The sequence below is a fragment of the Zosterops lateralis genome (genome assembly GCF_965231275.1).
Source record: "Zosterops lateralis genome assembly, chromosome: 3".
NCBI classification, from domain to species: domain Eukaryota; kingdom Metazoa; phylum Chordata; class Aves; order Passeriformes; family Zosteropidae; genus Zosterops; species Zosterops lateralis.
Genome location: NC_139764.1, coordinates 53,890,454 through 53,905,437, shown reverse-complemented (window position 1 = coordinate 53,905,437; position 14,984 = coordinate 53,890,454). Strand labels below are relative to the sequence as shown.

General features: G+C 38.0%; 2 protein-coding genes across 6 annotated transcripts in view; one reads left to right on the top strand and one right to left on the bottom strand.

Moving 5' to 3' along the window:
* TIAM2 (TIAM Rac1 associated GEF 2) overlaps positions 1–11,050 on the top strand; it is a 139,917-nt gene extending 128,867 nt beyond the window's left edge. Inside the window, exons 21-29 of the mRNA XM_083856087.1 lie at positions 1,075–1,183; positions 1,815–1,994; positions 3,361–3,479; positions 4,612–4,720; positions 5,741–5,799; positions 6,634–6,739; positions 7,474–7,561; positions 8,230–8,384; positions 9,241–11,050. Coding sequence (XP_083712213.1) covers positions 1,075–1,183; positions 1,815–1,994; positions 3,361–3,479; positions 4,612–4,720; positions 5,741–5,799; positions 6,634–6,739; positions 7,474–7,561; positions 8,230–8,384; positions 9,241–9,884 — 1,569 coding nt within the window. The 3' untranslated portion in view covers positions 9,885–11,050. The remainder of the gene's footprint in view (positions 1–1,074; positions 1,184–1,814; positions 1,995–3,360; positions 3,480–4,611; positions 4,721–5,740; positions 5,800–6,633; positions 6,740–7,473; positions 7,562–8,229; positions 8,385–9,240) is intronic.
* Positions 10,690–14,984, bottom strand: part of TFB1M (transcription factor B1, mitochondrial) — a 26,756-nt gene continuing 22,461 nt past the window's right edge. For 4 of the 5 annotated variants that reach the window (XM_083856088.1, XM_083856092.1, XM_083856089.1 and 1 more), the window contains exons 7-8: positions 14,002–14,129; positions 10,691–11,344 (exon numbers count right to left, since the gene is read on the bottom strand). In XM_083856088.1, coding sequence (XP_083712214.1) covers positions 11,083–11,344; positions 14,002–14,129 — 390 coding nt within the window. In that variant the 3' untranslated portion in view covers positions 10,691–11,082. Of the gene's footprint in view, positions 11,345–14,001; positions 14,130–14,984 lie in introns of all 5 variants that reach the window. The other variant, XM_083856090.1, reaches the window with a different exon arrangement.

The following is a 14,984-nucleotide window of genomic DNA, read 5'->3' as shown; positions in this document are numbered from 1 at the left end:
ATATTTGCTTTGGGAGGCATTTCTCTAAAAACCTCTCACTTGTGATTCAGTTCCTCCCACATCTTCCCAGCCTCCCCTTCATCCAAGAACATCAGAGGTGTCCTGTAATTACCACCTGCCTGAAAAAAAGGAAAAACAGCTGGAAAGCAATCCTGTATTTGTTTTACTCTGTCCCTTCTGGCTTTAGTACTTTAATGCCTTGCTTCCTATGGCTCACATTTTTTTCCCAGCACAACTTATATGTCTGCTGATTTTTGTTCCTGTACTACCTGAAATATAAAGTAAAACAGAATACCTGCTCAGGAAGAAAAGAGAAAATTGCAGGCTATGCCTAAATAAATGGGCTGACCTCTATACTCAGCAAAATACAAAAATATCATCAGTTACTATCAGCAGAATATTCATGTTTTATATATATATATATGTTGTGGTGCATTTGAGATTTACCCAAGTCCTGCATGGTTTTGTTCCTTGTTTTGTAATGGTTTGTCCCTATATCCCCTGTCCAAACCCCTTGGTCTTTCCCAGGTGGTGGGTCCTCTCAATCACCTTGCCATTCTGCCCAGAAACCTGGAAAATTCTTGTAGGGCTACAAGGTGATTTGGCAAAGTCTCGACTTCCCTCCCTCTTTTATTGTTAAGTAGCCCCTGTTCTGGGTCACTCCCCCCTCCCTCTGGGATTGGTTCTAGATCACCCCTGGCCCTTTTACACGCCCCTTGCACTTAAGCCGAAACCCAAGGGCCAGAACTCACGTGAGCAGCCCTCTGGGTGGAATAAAGCCTAGTTGAAGCCCACGTGGGAGGCGCCTCCTTTCTTCTTCCACACCGTTTGCCACCTTTCTGCCTGAGGCTCAGGCCCACAAGATTGCAAGGGTACTAAGCTGTACCCTTGAATGCAGGTTTGGTGACAAGCTAGCCGGCACGCAGCTCCGAACCCCCACATATATATATGCATATGTAAAATATATGTATAGAAAGATAGCAGATAATCTACCATTGAGTCTGCTTGTTGTATACCTGAATATTTTTTTAGGATTCTAGTGGTGAACTAATATTTTGATTGTGTTGATTTCAGAAATTGCTGTTTTCCCTTGGAGGCTCCTTTCTGTATTATGCTGACCACTTCAAACTGTACAGTGGCTTCTGTGCAAACCACATCAAAGTTCAGAAAGTTCTTGAGAGAGGTAATTTACTGTCTTCATTATTGTAATTCACTTGCATGAATTCAAACTGCAGTGGACTACTGTAACAAATTTTGTTAACTTGCAGACTATTGGATAAAATCAAGGAATAAATGTTGGTATAAAAGAAGGACTAATCAGGTATCTTCCAGCAGGAAGATCTAAGATCAGAGGTTCTGCTGAAGTGTGGTATAGACCTGAAGAATAAGATTCTTTTTGTAACCTCCAGGCAGTAGCCTGGAGAGCTGTAGAAACACCTTCCACAAGTTTGTGCTGTCTGCAGGCCCAGACTCCAGAAAAACAGCAACAAATGGTAGAATAAATCAGGAATTACTTCTTCTGCCATTCACTGCAATGCAGTGGAAAAATTAGAGGAATAATCTCACCTTCATAAAATTGCTCCCTCAGCCCTTTTGAATGTTATTTGATGCAGGAAATTATTATGAAACAAATAGTGTATACTACTCTGTAAATCATCCATTGAAAAGGGCGAGAGTTTTGGTGCTGGGTCCAAGTTGCCATTCCATCTATGTTTTTCAGTTATTGTAGCTTCCATGACTTTCACCTTCAACTGACCAATATTTTTTTTTTTTTTTTTTTTTTTTTTTTTTTTTTTTTTTTTTTTTTCATCTAGCCAAAACAGATAGTGCCTTTAAGAACTTTCTGGATGCTCGAAATCCCACAAAGCAACATTCTTCTACACTGGAGTCATATCTCATAAAGCCTGTTCAGAGAGTGCTGAAATATCCTCTGCTTTTAAAAGAGCTGGTGTCTCTGACAGACAATGAGAGTGAGGAGCATTATCATTTGACAGGTAACTACTTTTTTTCTACAGGAGTGAATATGACTTAACTTTTATTTCTTGCCCTTTCTAAAGATACAGGTAGGCATTCTCATAGATAGTAGAGAACTTGTCAGAACCTAGAGAGAACCCTCTCCTTAAAAATAGTAAGAATTTTTTTCGTTCCTTTAGCTAAAATTCCTTCTTGGTATGTCCAAGTCCCATTGAGAAGCAGGTATGCCATGGCAAGTAGGACTGGGATCTTTATTTTCATGCACAGGAGTATGTCAGGTCACAGTGTTGCTTTTTTTTTTTTTTTTTTTTTTTTTTCCCCCACCTGAGAAACACTGACCAAGGCTCCATCTTGTGGTTATTGTTTAGTTCTTGAAATATGTCAAAGTTTAAGAGCACCACAGAAGGAAGTATTTGTTGTTCAAGGTCTTTCTGTGATTCCTGCTTGTGTTGAAAAGTTCTTAGTCAAATGTTTGCAGTCCTCCCATGCGGAGAGACTTCTCTAACATGCATTAGAGTTGATTCTAGACTCACGTGCCTGGGACTTCGCCCTGGCAAATTCCAGTTCAGGTCTGTCAGCCTCTGTGGGTGAAAATCAAGAAATCAAGAGACGTATTTTATGGATCAATTGTCATTTTCATAAAACGGGTGCAGACAAAATACACTGTCAGTAAAAAGCCATGAGACTCTGACTTCAAAAGGGGCTTCCAATATTGCTCAAGCTGGAGGTAGGGACTTATTTGTAGGTCAGGATAGATGCCAAACTGCTAAAACACTGCACCCTTAAGAATTGATGAAAACAAAGGATCCCTGTCCAATTCCGTTCTGAATTAATACAAAAACAGAATGGAATCTAGTGACATTCTTGTTTGGAAAACATAATTTAAACAAAACCTGGCCACCAGCATTTCATGTGTACAGCTTTTGAGGAACTTGTACAGCCTAACACTGTATTTCTTTGTCTGTCCTGGGATGAGAAAAATGCAATTTATTTCTCTTAAAGATCATTAGATAACTTATTGTAGGATGAGTGTAGATTACTCCAGAGGTCCTAGTGGCCCTATATCTACAAGATGCAAAATTAACCATGGTACTATGATACTGCTATGAATAGTGATAACTTTGGGGGCTTGTTACTAGAATGCTTATTGCAGCCTTTTCAGCCACATAAGAAACCACATGAGCATTTTTCACTTATTCTGACCAGGAAGTATTTCTTCTACTGTTGCTATGAGAAAGGACTGATAGAGAGCTGGAATTCAGTTCACCAGACCTTGGGAAGGCAATGTCATTTTATGTGTCTCAAGGGGAATTCAATTTAAAATTACCATATTTAGAAAATACAAATTAGTAACATAGCTGTGTATGAAATTTTTAAACCTTACAGAAGCACTGAAGGCAATGGAAAAAGTAGCAAGTCACATAAATGAGATGCAGAAGATATATGAAGATTATGGCACTGTATTTGACCAACTGGTTGCAGATCAAAGTGGAACAGAGAAAGAGGTAAGAGAAGAAATATGTTGTATTGAATCTTGAAGCATTATCCAGCTTCTTTTGGGGCTTCATCTCTTCCTGAGGTAATTTTGGGAACTTATATGTGCTGGGCTTGCTCCAATCTCCTTTAATGTTTTGACTTTTGTTTTTTATCTGCCTGTCAAATTTCTTTCTGTCAGTAGGTTACAGTAAAGTTTTCAGACAGCTGCCAGAGCCGCATTCTGCACTGACAGGAACTGCAAGCAGGAGTAGATATAGTTCTCAGTAGGAAAAAAAAAGCCTCTTGTCAAAATGCTGCAGAGATTATCCATGCCCCAAGGCATTCAGATTTTATGCTGTTGAGTTCTTAAGTTCTTAACATATTTTTTTCACCCGTATAAATGAAAATGGCAATTTGAGGGATTTCACATTAAGGTCTGTTATTCTCATTCTCTACACTTCCAGTGCTGAGGCATCCATGGATATTTGTCAGAGCAAAACCCATTCGTTATACAGACTATGTGCAGTCATCTCTCAGAACTGGGGCAGCAAGGCCTCACCTTAGCCATTTACATCAAACAATTACTAAGCAGATCAAATCTATAAAGTTGGATATCAGATATGAGAGATGTCATCTCAGTTGTTTCATTTCCTGCTAGTAAAAGTCAAATTGTCTCTGATGACTACCTGGTTTCTCATCATTTATGGGGAAACAAAATGTGACAGCCTGTGATATCCTTCAGCATTATGCTGTGTCCCACAGAAGAAAGGAGCCTCAGAGTACAAGACTTCCATTAATTCTGCCATTGGTAGTGTCATTAATACTAATTACTCTATAGAAATTAAAGATACTTACAGCTAATAAATCAGGTGGTTCATAACTGGCTATATGGAAGTGTAAGACTATCAGATCAGCTTAGTATTCTTCTAAGTTATTAATAGTAAGAACTTCTACCCAGCTTCCCATAACTTATGGGCTATTACTTTGTATATTTGTAACCTGTTTTTAAAAAAGGGATTACTCAAACTTTTCCTGCTGTGGTGAAGATTCCATACATTAATAGAGAAAACATAGATCATTAAAGTTATTGATGTGTACTAAAATGCAGCACTGATGTACATATTATTTATTTATGTTATTTACTGTTATCATTTAATACAGGTGACAGAGCTTTCAATGGGAGAACTTCTGATGCACTCTACAGTAACCTGGCTGAACCCTTTCCCATCACTGGGCAAAGCAAGAAAAGACCTTGAACTTACAGTGTTTGGTAAGTCTTCCTTAAGGACTCTGTGCTTTAAATTTGAAGATTGCCACATTAGATCTTCTCAGAGGATAAAAGCCCCAAACTCCCTTCCCTGTAGTCATGTGATATCTAGGGTGGACTTATATGTGAAAAAATACATAGTTGTATTTTTCTAGCATGAAAAAAGTTTCTATTTATTTGCTTGCTGGTACTGTTTACCCTATGAGCCACCCTCAGCTGCTATCTTGCCTATATTTAAAATATGGAAGATTTTCAAGAGGCAATATTAGAGTCTTTAGAACAATCTGTTAAATGAGGCTTTCAAAAGAGGCTTGTGGGAAAATCATGGTTTATTCTACTCTTGTGGATTCAGACTAACTTCTGCTTTACAGCTACTGCACTGAAATCCCCATCCAGATTATTTTAACCTGAAACTTGATGTGGAAATGAGAGCATACAAGCAAATTTCTTAAAAAAAAAAAAAACCTAATATTTCAGTGGATAAACAGCTTCAGAAGAACGCCAGGTTGATGAGACAGCTTTGTCTTTCTCAGGGCATTCCTTCCCTGGGAAGCATGGTTTAGGGGAGGGGATGCTTCAAACAGAAGAACAAACTGTTGAACTGCAGGAAGAACAGACTGTGTCCTTCACAGCACTCTCCTGCTGTAGGCCCTTTGCTCCACTTGAAAATGTCCAATGTCTACAGAAAGAAAATTTTTACATCTAACCTATATTTTCTGTATTTATGTGAAAATATACCAGAGATAGGTGGTTGCAGGTAGTTTCGGAACAAATGTACAGAATGGCTTCATCCTAAATATTCAGAACAAAATCTGAGGGAAAAATACTGGCATTGCATGAAAGCATAGGAGAAAATCCCAATTGTCATCTCAGCATAGGGCAAATGCTTTTCAATGTTTGTTTATCTCATCCTTCACATTCCCATGACTATAATAATGAGCTTCTCCAAGATAGTGTTTTCACTGAATATTGTAATATTCTGCCTATAATTAACCGTTTCATTTTTTTTTTTCCTCTTTTCAGTCTTTAAGAGGGCTGTAATACTAGTGTATAAGGAGAACTACAAACTGAAAAAGAAAATGGTAAGTCTGGTGTCACTGGAGGTGAGGTGGGTTTTTATGATATTACTGCAATGCGAGATGGATCACATCGGTGTTAATGGGGGAGTGAATGAGGTGAAACACCACTTTTCCTTGCTAGGCTGGAATTCTGACTATCCTGCTAAAACAAGCGCTCAGTATCTGTGTAGCAATAAATATTTTTTGTTATTTAGTAAGCAGCACCATCTTTTTTGTGAGCCCCAACATTGATTTTATCAAGTGGAATATGAAGCATTGCAATGCAGAAATCATTAATTCTTCCAGATAGCATTTATGATTGCCTACCTCACCACAGGGTGTAGGTGAAAGACCTTTGTTTTACAGACCCTTGATTACCCTGGAAGGAAAGAAAACGGGCATTATAGACCTAACGTTCTCTGCACCCACTTTCAGACTCAAAATGTGGAAGTCAGGTAGCAAACTGTATGTTCCAAGTACCAGTGGTGATATACTGCACCATGCTCGTTGTAACAGATGGAGGGGCTCTAAAAGTAGCAGCAGCACCTACATGATTAATGTATTCTGCTAATCGACAGTCTGCATGTTCTTTCACAGAAAACTTCTTCCCTGGTAGTACTTACAGGCAAAGTATTATTTTTATCCGTTAAAATCAAATGGCTTTTAAAAGTTGAAGCAATTATGAATTCCAAAGGTTGTGTCTATCACCATTTCAACTACTTTTACAAGTTCATTTTAAGGTAGTGAAGGGAAGTTTCATCAACTTAGTTTTTCTTCAAAGGCGGGTCTTTTATGAGTAGCACAAAACACCACCACTTTTTCTACTTCTTAGAAATATCCTTTGTTTTCTTTTTCCAGCCTACTAATGTTCGTGCTGCACATAATTATGGTGACTTGGATCCATTTAAATTTCGCTGGCTGATTCCTTTATCTGCTCTTCAAGTTCGACTGGGGAACACAGCAGGTAACTCTCTTGCAGTAAACACTTTAGGACTGAATGCTTTTCTGGGATTCTGTAAGACTGCTTCTTCCAGATGTCTGAGCCTCTAGAAACAAGCAGGTGTAGAGAAAATACCATCTATCCGCTGTTATCTCTGCACTCAGGGGGTAGAGGCTTGATACGTTTACAAACTTTCTTCATTTAGTATGTTGACTACTTCTGTGCATTAAGGGAGATGTAACATGATGTGGAGGAACAACAGAGTGGAAATTTCCAATAAAAGGCAGGTGGTTTACCATAGTTGACATCCTGGTGACATGCTGGTGCTGTGTATGTGCTGATCCTCATGTTTTTTCAAACAGGGGAGAGGTGATTGTAATTTGTGCTAGTAAAGGGCTGTGGGTTTCTTTTCAAGCTGATCTTTATAGTCCTATCCACTTCTGTATATTCTGTAAATTGTCACAAGGTCTTTAGAGAAAACTGGGTGAAGGCTTGTTAAGGCTGGAAGACATGGAGAAGCAGCAAGGCTGGGGGAAAGCAACTCTCCAAGAGAGAAGTTATCAAAGGCAGTGCTAGGCTGCTGCAACAAGAGAGCTCAGGGGACTTTCTCTTGGGTTCCACCTTGGGTGAGATCTGTAGCTCCACAGGCAGCTGAGTTAACATTGCCTTCTGGAGAGTGGAGGAGCTCTAACCTGGTCTTTCTAATGCCAAAGCTTTTCTGGAGTGTATGCAAAAGTAACGTTTCCTTCCATGCACAGGAACAGAAAACAGCTGTATCTGGGAACTGATTCACACCAAGTCAGAACTAGAAGGCAGGCCAGAAACAATTTTTCAGTTGTGCAGCAGGTGAGCTTTACATGGAGGTTGTATTTCACAAATCACATTAATGGAATGTAAAAAAAAGGAAGTATTTCCCCCCATATGACCTTTGCATCAGCAATTTCAAAGTGGCACTCATTATTTGAAGCCAGGCACTATACCTTTAATTGTCTTTAACTGCATAAAGTATAACAAATTCGGATGGGTGAATTAGTGAATTAGGTGCGATCCAATGTCAGAAATCTGCAGATATAGGACCACAAGCTGCAGTATGGTATGGGCAAAATAAATTATTTTATCAGACTCTCAGTTGATTAACAGAAATTACTTTCTCATAAAAACCAGTTAAGGTGGTGATTCCCTCATACAAAATTTACCTTTCAAGTAACTTTCTAGAGAAGTAACCAAGATCTCAAAACACAAGGTGTGTAAACTGCCTAACACTGTTAAGATGTCTGTGCCCATGGCAGTGTGGTTGGAACTAGATGATCTTTAATGTCCCTTCCAACACAGAACATTCTATGATCTTATGACTGCTGTAAACCCACTACTGAAGCAAGCTTTTGAAAAAAAAAAACAAACACTGCACTAAACACTGCACTAAAGGCCATCAGCAGAAAGGAAGTGGGAACATTCTACCCTAGTGTCTAACTTGGGAGAGGAAAATTAAGTTTTGTGTTTTCTTAAACTTGCAGTGATTCTGAGAACAAGACTAACATTGTGAAGGTCATCCGTTCTATTCTGCGGGAGAATTTCAGACGTCACATAAAATGTGAGCTACCACTGGAGAAAAAATGTAAAGATCGCCTTGTCCCCCTTAAGAATCGTGTACCTGCAACAGCCAAACTGGGTAAGAAACACTTTCTCACATGAAAACTGAAGTGTCCAGACTCCAGTGCTGGTAGGGCATTCACAATTATTACCATGACCATAGAGTGTCACGTGTGAGACCCACAAATTGCATTTCTTTTTTTTTTTTTTTTTTTTGACTGGAGCAGGAGTAGTTTCTCTACCACTCAGCGTGTGACAAGGGCTAGAGGAGATAAGCAGGCTTGCTATCTCTCCTCCTCTCACTGCAATGTGTCATTAGCTCTCTTCAGAGAACACTTTATAAGGCCCAAATTAATTTTGCTGGAAAGGAACAGACACCCTTTGGTATACATTAATGTTCCTTCCTCTAGGTTCCCTTTAGTAACTCAGCCCTAATAACATTTATAGCTAGAACAACAGGCAAAAGGCAGGGGTCTTGCTTCTTTCAATGCATTAAATCTGCATCCCAGCTGATACTGTAATTAAGTATAGACTTCAGACATTTTAGTTAAATGGGTAGTTACTAGTATTTCAAGTTCTCTATCGGATCAGTCCTCTGTAAAATCCCCTTAACATCAGCAGATCTGAGAGAGTTCAACTTCTGCCTACATCTGGGCCCTTCAGTGCTTGAGGTGCCCAAGACAGTATTTCTTTCTGCAGAAGTGTGTAATTTAGGACTACATTTTTTTGGAGGATTTCATATGTATTGCACATGAAGGCAAGCACAGACCCCTAGGATAGGTGTAATGAAAACTGTGCCTTGTGTTGGTATCACAGTGCTGACACATTTGACTTGGAATGACTATGTACATTGCAATCATAAGTGGGATATTAGGTTAAAAAATATAACCAATTTTTTTGCTGAAAAAATAAACCTGCATTTTTACTCTGCCCAGCTTCCACAAGATCCTTGAAGGTACTGAAGAAGTCATCCAGTAGCGAGTGGAATGGTGACCAGGGGAAAGGTACCTTCCAGGACTCTGATGAGTGCAGCCTAAGCAGCAGCACTCAGAGCAGCAGCTGCCACACTTCTGAGAGCATCCAGGAGCCCAAAAATCCATCTCCCGATAAACATGCAGAGAGTACTGCCTCTGACTTTTCTAATGTTCTTGTCAAAGAATCCGATATTCTCAGTGATGACGATGATGACGAGGACTATCAGAGCCTAAAGAAAGGCAGCCCTACAAAAGACATTGAAATACAGTTCCAGCGGCTGAAGATTTCAGAAGAACCCAGTGCTGAGTCTGAACAGGATCAGGCTGCTGAAAATGAGGAAGGGGATGGCTTTCAGATAGCAGAGCACCCAAAGCTTGTGCGGGGCCACTTTTGCCCAGTGAAGAGAAAAGTGAACAGCACAAGGCGTAATAGAGGAACTCTAATGGCAATGCAAGAACGTCACCAATCCCTCGACAGTCACTCTGATGCTGCAAATCTGGATCTGAACTCTATTTTAGAGAGAGAATTTAGTGTCCAGAGTTTAACATCTGTAGTTAATGAGGACTGTTTTTATGAAGCTGTGGAGAGGCATGGAAAATCCTAGCTTTCTAAGCACTATATTAAAACATTCATTTGAAGTCCACATAAAATTCAATTTTGCTTTACAACTAGTAAATTCAAGGGAGATGCAGGAAAACTACTATCTGATTTTGTGCACTAATACATTTTTGCTCAAAAACAGCTGTAAAGGATTCTTAAGTTATTTTAATTTATTGTGGATCAAAAATTGATTAAGTTGGCCCAGGTTTGTAAATTAGTTCGTCCCTTTCAACCAGTTATTAAGATGATGTAGTGTTCTTGGGGATGTCCTCATTAATATTTTAAGTAATGTGGAAAAGGTGCCAGTGAGTGGCAGAGGGGTTTACAATGGAAAATAGCATTGCAAACTGAATTTTTCAATACCTTGGGCATTTTATTTCTTTGGTTTTCATGTTTGCTTTATTTAAAGCACAATTAAGTTATTTTAATGTGTTTTAGTGCACAACAGTGCAGAAGTTTCATTTTTGTATGTTTCAATGCTGTTTATACTTATACATATGTGTAAATACAAAAACAAAGCTTGGCCTGTAATCTTTTATTTGACTGTATTTTTTATTTTCTCTATGAGCCTGTACAGTAAAAGACAAATAAGTATTGTACTTAGCTATGTTTTCTACTTTTTATTGTGCTGCTTTTCTGTAGTTGGAGCTTTAAATCCCGAATCCTTTGCTTCTGCATAAATGAGAAGAGTATTAGCAGACCTTGAGGCAATTGGTGCACTTTATCCTCCCATAAGCCAGTCATTTGAGTGTATTTATAAGAGTCTTGGCTCCTGGTTTTTTTTTTTTTACTCTGCACAGTAGGATGTTCCAGGATAAAAAAAGCACAAAATCCCAAACACAATCTTACATGCTGATGTCTGAAAAAATATTTTTCTTCCATATCAGTAAAGAACTTTCATTCATACACAATTTAATTATATCAGAAGTATTGCAACTTAATTACCTGTCTCACAACGTACCTTGTTTCTTGGTATGTGTTCTAAGCCATTCCCCTGAAGTAAAAAGAACTGGATTACCTTTTCCCTTCTGTCTGCAGCTGAATGGAATGGAGAGAGATGCCCTCTCTCCCTACCACTTTCTCAAAAGTAGGTCTTTCATATCTGCACAGATGCAGGAACATCTAAGCCTTCTTTCACTGAGTCAACACCTGTAGATCAAGGAGTTAAAACTAATTAAAAAAAAAAAATCAGATTTGTGCTGTTACAGCTGATTTTCCTCTTCAGTCTGTTCAGGCTGACCAGGGCTCTCAGGCAAACTTCTTGTTATCTTCTTTTGCCGTAGTTCTTCTCTGTAGTTGAACACAAAAAGGCTTGGATCTTCATCACACATTTTCCTGTATGCATTGCATAGGTTTCTAAACTGTGACATAGAGAGCTGAAAAGGACGCAGAGTTGGATCAACATTTGCTGTCATCATCAGCTGTTCTGTTCTTTTCAAGCGTCCACTTTCAGGAAACAAAGTCCTAAAAGATACAGAGTGAAGAAAAATTTCAGCAATTCAGACAGACATTTCCCTTAAGAATAATGTGGAATTTACTTAATAGTAAACCTAAATTAATTATGTCACTATTTTAGCTCTGGCACTCTTAACATACCTCATTATCTGAGCAATCGAAATATACAAGGGTCTTTTTTCTGAAAATGCAAATTATGACACCATAGGAAAGCACATACATACATTATAGACTAAACATTTGCACGCATGATCATGTTTACTAACATTAAAAAGAGTTTTGGGTATGAATACAAGCACAGAGCCGCCTTAGAATTAGCCTTGTATTTAGAAAGCAACAACAGATTAAACTGTGCAAAGCATCAGATTAAAAAAAAATACTTTCTTTCAGACTGTTTCATTGCAATGGAAAAGACAGTTATCACTTGTCATTAATACCCTAATTCTACTGTCAGAAAAAAAAAGCCAAGAAAGAGGAAAGGAGTATTTAATTGCCATTCCCTTTTTAATATTTAGAACATGGCAGAATGTGGCAGGAGTCCTGGACTTTGTTTTCAGCTTTGTCATTGTTCAGAGATAGGCATGTCAGTACATTTACTCTGAGGCCAGATGCATTAACACCTCTCTTTCAGAAGTTCCCCAAATTTGAATGAAGAGTACTAGGTAAGTGATTTTTAATTTCACACAAATATACATACTATACTATTCAACTATTGAAAGGACCAGCTCTTATTAGCAGTAGTTCTCAGCCTATAAAAGGCCAGAAAGACAAAAAACCTGCACATGATTCATGGGCAATTCTCAATTTTCAAATTCTATCTGTGTTACATACATAATACCTAAAAATGTTGTGCATCTAATACAGTAACGCCCCCCGGGATGTGTTTGGCAGGTTGGCTGGACAAACTAGTCAAAAGGCTTTGTACCATTAATGATAGTTGGTTCCTGGTAGGTGCATAAAACATGAAGTTAAGAAGGTGTTTAAAATTAAAAGCGAAAAATGAAACTTCTGGGAAACCTGTTTTGATGTGCTACATCAGGCCTTTGGCAAAATGTTCCCAATTAGTTCAGCATCTAGGTCAGCAAGGTTAAAATGGATCATTTTTTATTTCAATATCCTTCTTTCCTTTGATTCTGTAGTTAAAAAACAATGCTGGAGCAAAGTCTACCCAGTCTTTTTTTTACAGACTATGAACCATCTTATAAATGTCTGTGAACCACAACTCAAACTATAATATGGACATCATAGCACAATCTTGTATTTCACATCTCAAATCCCAGAATTCACACACAAATATAAAGTGATTCTATTGTTTTTATAGTCTGTGTGATAGAGAACCTTATAATGAACTTAGCAGCTTTTTTTATACACCAAAATTTGCTATTTTTTTCAGGTCAGCTAAAGAATAAGAGGATTGTGTTTCTTAGCTGCACACTAGGGCTAAGGTATGATAAGCTGCTAGGGGAATACGTGACGTCCAAAAGTTCAGATTCCCCCTCCTTGCCTCAAAAGAATGTAAAGCAGTTATTAGCAATTTGCGATTACACAAAAGTTGGGAGGGTTTTTTTTAAACTTTGTAAGAATATTGTACATAACATAGACATGCTGATTGCATATGCCTTCTGCTTACATTGTCAAGAGAAATTATTTCTTCATAGTAGATAAAAAGAAAAAAAAGAAAGAAAACCACCACCACTCTGTAAGTCAAAAACAAACCAGTCTAGAGTTTGGACACCTCATTTTCTAAACATTCCCAAATGCATACTCAAACTTTAACACAGAGAAATCTATACTCATTTTAGGTCCAATGTCTGCATCCCACACATCAATGCAATTCATGACCACAAGGAAAAAGAATCCAACAATCCCAAACTAGATGCCAAATTCTTTCTTCACCTTTAAAACAGTGACATAGAAAGCTTACCAGTAAGGTGGTATCTACCCTAATTCTGGACTGCATCAGGGCCAAAACTATGTGCTGCAACATTCAGGGAGCCCAGGCTGCAGGAGATGCCTCTAGTCCTAGCAGCATCTCTGTCACACATTTTACAGTGCTGAATGCTGGGGGCTGCCTATAGTAAGTCACACACGTGGCAGTGTTGGAGCTTAAACAGGATCCTTAATGAAGAGACTGCATGTTTCTCACATCAGAGAACCTACTGAATTCCCTCAGTAAGATATTGGGATTTTTAAAGAGCCAGTAAGAATTCCATAAAAGGGCAAGCACAGAAACAAAAGTTTGACCTTTTGACATTATCCCCAAATAAGTAGAATTTCCTACAGATGATGTTCTCCTCACACTACCATCCTTGGTTCTGGATTTTGATACTTTTGTTTTTCAACTCAATCACTCTGTAGTTTTTGTGGTTGGGTTGGGTTTTTTTTCATTTCTGAGACAGACAAACTATTCAAAAAATAATCCCTTTATCCTAGTGATTTTTAACAACTTCAACTGCATGAATAAAAATGGACAAGTAATTATTGCATAAATGCATTAGATATTAATCTCATACTTTTGTGTCCAGAAACCATTCCAAAATGAAAATACCTCATGAACTATGATGACAAATTTAAAACTGGAAGAATAAAATCATATTCATAGCTGATTTAGTAGCTGATGCATTTACAAAAACATTACCTGGGAATTTTTGATTAAAAATACTTACTCAATTCCACGGAAGCAGTATTTTCTTCTAAACTGAAAAACACTTTGAACCACTTTTTCTACCAGCTCAAATGGCTGCTGTATCTTTGGTTGCACCAATGGAGTGAAATGCACCACAGCCACATCCACCTATATGGAAAAGAAAGATAAATTTGAGTAGACATCTTCCTGTAAGACACATTATTCTGTTATCTGGCCAGACATCAGCAAACAGGCACAATATAAAAGATATTCTTTCAGCTGGTAAACCAGCTGTGCAGTGACTAATGTCATGGTATGGAATATAAAGATTTGCCTTAGCTTTCAAGACCCTACAGAATTTTAGTCTTAGTTATCTACATATTTCCAATTAGTTCACATGCCATTAGTACTTGGTACTTTTTACCCCCATGGCACTTCGTCCATTTAGAGGAACTTTCAAGTAATCTGTAAAGTAATTAGCACTTCTGTCTTCAGATCCTTCCACAAGATAATTCTGACATAATACACAAATTAGATAATATTTGATATACAGGCTGAAGGGCAGCTGGAGAAAATTGGTATTATAATTAGAAATCAAATCCATTCCCTATATGTTTTCTGTTGCTCCAGGGCTTTTCTAAAATGCAAGCCAAGGAATTGCTTTTCAACATATTAAGATTTCTAGTCTATTTAAAGGAATGGTAGGTAGAAATAAGTGCACTCAGTTTAAGTGACCACACAACTCTCTGTTTACAATGTGTATCACAGTTCATCCAAAATTATGTTTGAATGAATCTGCATTAAAAATTAGGAGCTGGACTAAAACTCCAGTTCTGCACAACAATGAATAAAGCAGCTCATCTTCCAAACTGATATTAACAACAATAAAAAGGAAAAATTTCTGTGGAGGAGCACACTGAACATTTGTACAATGTGTACAAGTACTGTACAAATTTGTAAGTGCCAGATTTTAAAAAATATTTAGTCTCTTATTAAAAAGAGTCTGCTAAAATGATAGGCTAT